Source organism: Henckelia pumila, chromosome 3 (genome assembly GCF_033568475.1).
Source record: "Henckelia pumila isolate YLH828 chromosome 3, ASM3356847v2, whole genome shotgun sequence".
Taxonomy (NCBI): Eukaryota; Viridiplantae; Streptophyta; class Magnoliopsida; order Lamiales; family Gesneriaceae; genus Henckelia; species Henckelia pumila.
In genome coordinates, this window is record NC_133122.1 from 9,072,000 (window position 1) to 9,075,912 (window position 3,913).

Sequence of the window (3,913 nt, forward strand, 5' to 3'; positions counted from 1 at the left end):
CTAAACTTTTATGAAACTTTGGACCGACAATGTTTCCCTTGTCTATATACGCCCATATCAGATCTTGGATTTGAGTGTTCGGGGAAAGTTGTTGCTGTTGGTTCATTAGTCATTGACTTTAAAGTGGGCGATGAGGTGAGTGAGTTATTTGTTTTTTTTCAAAAAGAAAATTTGACAAGTTTATTGGTTTTTGTGCTCACATTTGAATCATTGTGTTTGTTATGATGCTTTTTTTTTTTTTGCCTCAAGGTTTGTGCGATTCTTCAAGGTGGGGGTGGCTGTGCAGAGTTCATAACTGTTCCCCCATTTCACGCTATGAGAATTCCTCCGAGAGTTACCCTTGCCGAGGCAGCAACTTTGCCACTAGCGTCATGCTTAAGTTTTTATTCGCTTTCAATGTTGACGAACATTGCGCCTGGCAAAACAATCTTGGTATTGTCTTATTTAAAACTAAATTCTTTATGTTGAAACTTTTAAAATGTTAATTTTGAGGGCAATCGCAGATACATGGCGATGCAGGGGGAATGGACATAATTGCCATTCAATATGCTAAGTATGCACTTCGTTGTGAAGTAATTGCAGTAGCAGGTAGTAATGGTTATTATTTTCATTTTGATTCAATTTAGTTGTATTTGCAGTGATTTGATTTCCACCTGATCACAAGAACATGTCGACAGCTCTGAACCATTGTTTATTTGGATGTTCATACATCACTGGAATTAAAGGAAATGTAGTATGCAGAAAATCGAAATAAACAATAGAAGACAAGATTGTTACGTGGCCTGGCCAAAAAAAAAAATAACGACCTATATCCAGCGGAGGCACTATTACTCTTGTCAATGTACAAGATTGATTTCAAGAACTCACAAAGATACAAAAGCAATTACATGAACTCACTCTGTCTTTTCTTCCTCACACACTCGAGAAGACCCTCTTGAGTTCACTTAATAATGCTTTTATCTCTCTCTTGCTTCCTTCAATCAGAATAACATCTCAGTTAGTATTTTACTGAGCAAATAACATTCCAGCACTTCAATTGTGTTCCCGTTATACATTGAAAGCCACTGCAGAAGAGTATGTGCACATAACCTGCTTCTCTTAGTTTTATCTGCGACAACCTGTGGTGGCTACAAATCTGATTTAGGGTTAGCACTAACTGCTAGTTACTTTGTCCCATCAACCCTTGCATCAGCATGAATTGAATTTGTATCACTTCATCTTACAATTCTCCACCTAGTTACAAATCCAATGCTCCATAAGATTGCCTCCACAAGTCCTGCTTCAGGGTTTCACATTACTGGTTGCATTGATCAGGTTGCTTAATGGTTATTCGCACTGCACCAATCTCAGTGATTTCACTTGCAAAATGAAGTCTGGCGAAGGACGTTAGAGATTAATGAACTTTATATCTAGAGCCAGTGGTGTTGACCTACTGCATGTGTTTGTGTATTGGTTCGAAATGGGAATTGAAGTGTAATTTGTGGTGTATTGATTGATTTTCTTTGAAACGCTTTATAGTCCAACTGTTCTCTGCTTGGCGCATACTTAATGGCCTTGTAACATGTGGTGGGACATTGTATATAATAGAATTATCTGAATTTGGTTAATGAGGCCAAAGAATTGCACATTTCGAATCGCTAGGAGCAAAAGCCTGCATCAACTACAAAAAGCAGGACTTTTGCAAGTGTGTGATGGCTGAAACAAGAGAAAGAGGTTCATGAATTATCATGCGTTTTTCCTTTTAAGATCTGTGTATGGTTAGACGACAATTATCGAGTTAGATCTAGTTACAAAAACATTGTCTCTTTTACGAATAGTGCAGATTCTTTTCTTTACGAACAAGACACTATTATTTTACTAGCATGCGTCTTACAATTTATATAGGGAAATTTTCTGGGGAGATTAATTTTAGGTTCTGTACACTGTTATATGCAGTATAAATAGTGATATAGATTTTAGCGGCATTGCATGTGGTGCAAATTTTTGTAATGGCTTCTGGGAGCTAATATTATCATTTTATGACAAGGACTGTTAGATGTAATGTGAAAGCTTGAACACCATCAGCTTCTAGAGGAAGAGCTGAAGTTGAAACTCCTGATACTCTTACTTGGTTCATATTGATCTAATTAATTTAGTCTTACAAATTGTTTGGGGTCTATGCATATGCAGTTGTAGTTACTCTGTGTTGAAAGAACAATAAACATGGAAATCTACCTGATTGTCTTGCCATTTGTTGTTGTGGTGAGTTAGGAAGTTCATGAGTAAAGGTGTTTGAACCTACAATGTGTTGGATGATTGTCAAAAATTTCCAGTTTGCTCTTTGACCTGTGGAAATGATGTGCATACTATATTTGCGCAGTATTGAAGCATATTGATGTGGTCAAATTACAATTCACATGGCAATATGCGGATATGAGTAGCAGGTTTCCCCTATTAGACGCAAGTAGAAATGTGAAGAAAAGTAGTGTGAATTTGTAACTAATCCGAGAAACGCGAACCTATTGAGTATGGTGTGAGCATTCACAATATGGTTGCATGTGTACTTTTGTTGAGATATTTACATATCTGTATAATGCAGTGTATAACCAAATAAATGGGAAATAGAATCTTGGGTTTCTTTTGGAGAGGAACTTGGGTGTATTTCAGATCCACCGTTGGCATCTGCATAAGTTGAGGAAGGTAACCCATATGATATAAATCCATCCAAATAATCAAATGCATTTCAAAATCTATAGAGTTGAAATCCCTTCATCCAATCGCAGCCTTGGAAGATTTATTATTTTCACCGACTTCAATGATGGATGTGATATATCATCTTTGTCAGCGATGCCTTGATTGTCTCGTTAGATCTTTAATTTGATTTATATTTAACTAAATCTTGTGTATTTAGGGGTGGACTTTATACTAGATGCTAGCGGGAAAGCTCATTTTCAAAAAAATTTGGATTGTCTGGCCATAGGCGGGTCTCTTGTTGTCTTAGGATACAACAGTGGGAGTCAGGTGAATATTGATTTTTCGGTCCTCATGCACAAGGATATCAATTTCATAGGTAAAATCACTGCCCGACAATGTTATTCTTCATCTCTTTGGATAATTTCTTTTTTTCTTGTTGATACCATTGTTATTTTAATGTTGTTCAATTTGATTAATATTTGTTTAATGGTATTTATGTAGGGGGGGATTTGCGGTATCTATTTTATGCAAAAGTAGAGTCGATTTTCTCTGATGCTGCAGCAAAAATTTGGCCACTAATAGAATCCGTACTTATAAAACCAGTAATTGGTAAAGCATTCAGCTTCTCTGAAGCCACTGAAGCATATAGAGCCTTGGTGACTCACAGGATTCCAGGCAAAATATTATTAGTTTCACAATGATGCAGTTTGATACAGTCTATCAATAAGCATAATAGTTATGAATATGCATCAAATCCTAGTACCTGCCAATGGTCTGCTATGTTTGATTTTATTTGATGAGCAAGGCAAATATATTTATTTGATTTGTATTGGTTTACGATGATTTCAGTAGAAATTTCAATTTCTATATATATTTGTACCTAACCTATATAAACTGGTAAATGTTTTTCAATTATTAATTAAAATTTTGCCCTTATTTTTATTTTTATTTTTATTTTTTGCTGTTCTATTCTGTATAATCTAAATATAAATAGAGATATAAATGTACAAATAAAAAAATATCAGCCAAGTTGTAAGTAAACATTATATGTAGGAGAAAAAAACGTTGGTTCATGGCTTACTACATTTACTTTTCAATAAGTTTCGTAATTGCAATCAAGTAAATAAATAACACAATTCATTTATGAACATTTCATGGGTCAATTTTGAGGAAAAGATTGTCGCTCATTAAAAGTATTTTTTTATGCCTAAAGTATTATTTTTTTTTGCAAAAATATCAA

At 34.9% G+C, this 3,913-nt stretch overlaps 1 protein-coding gene across 1 annotated transcript; it reads left to right on the top strand.

The window, feature by feature from the left end:
• Nucleotides 1-1,637: 1,637 nt before the first annotated feature.
• LOC140893325 (uncharacterized) lies at nt 1,638-3,596 on the top strand. The gene is made up of 3 exons (XM_073302379.1): nt 1,638-1,713; nt 2,891-3,049; nt 3,175-3,596. Exons 1-3 carry the CDS (start codon nt 1,692-1,694, stop codon nt 3,372-3,374), a joined length of 381 nt encoding a protein of 126 aa, XP_073158480.1. The 5' UTR covers nt 1,638-1,691; the 3' UTR covers nt 3,375-3,596.
• The last annotated feature ends 317 nt before the right edge of the window (nt 3,597-3,913 follow it).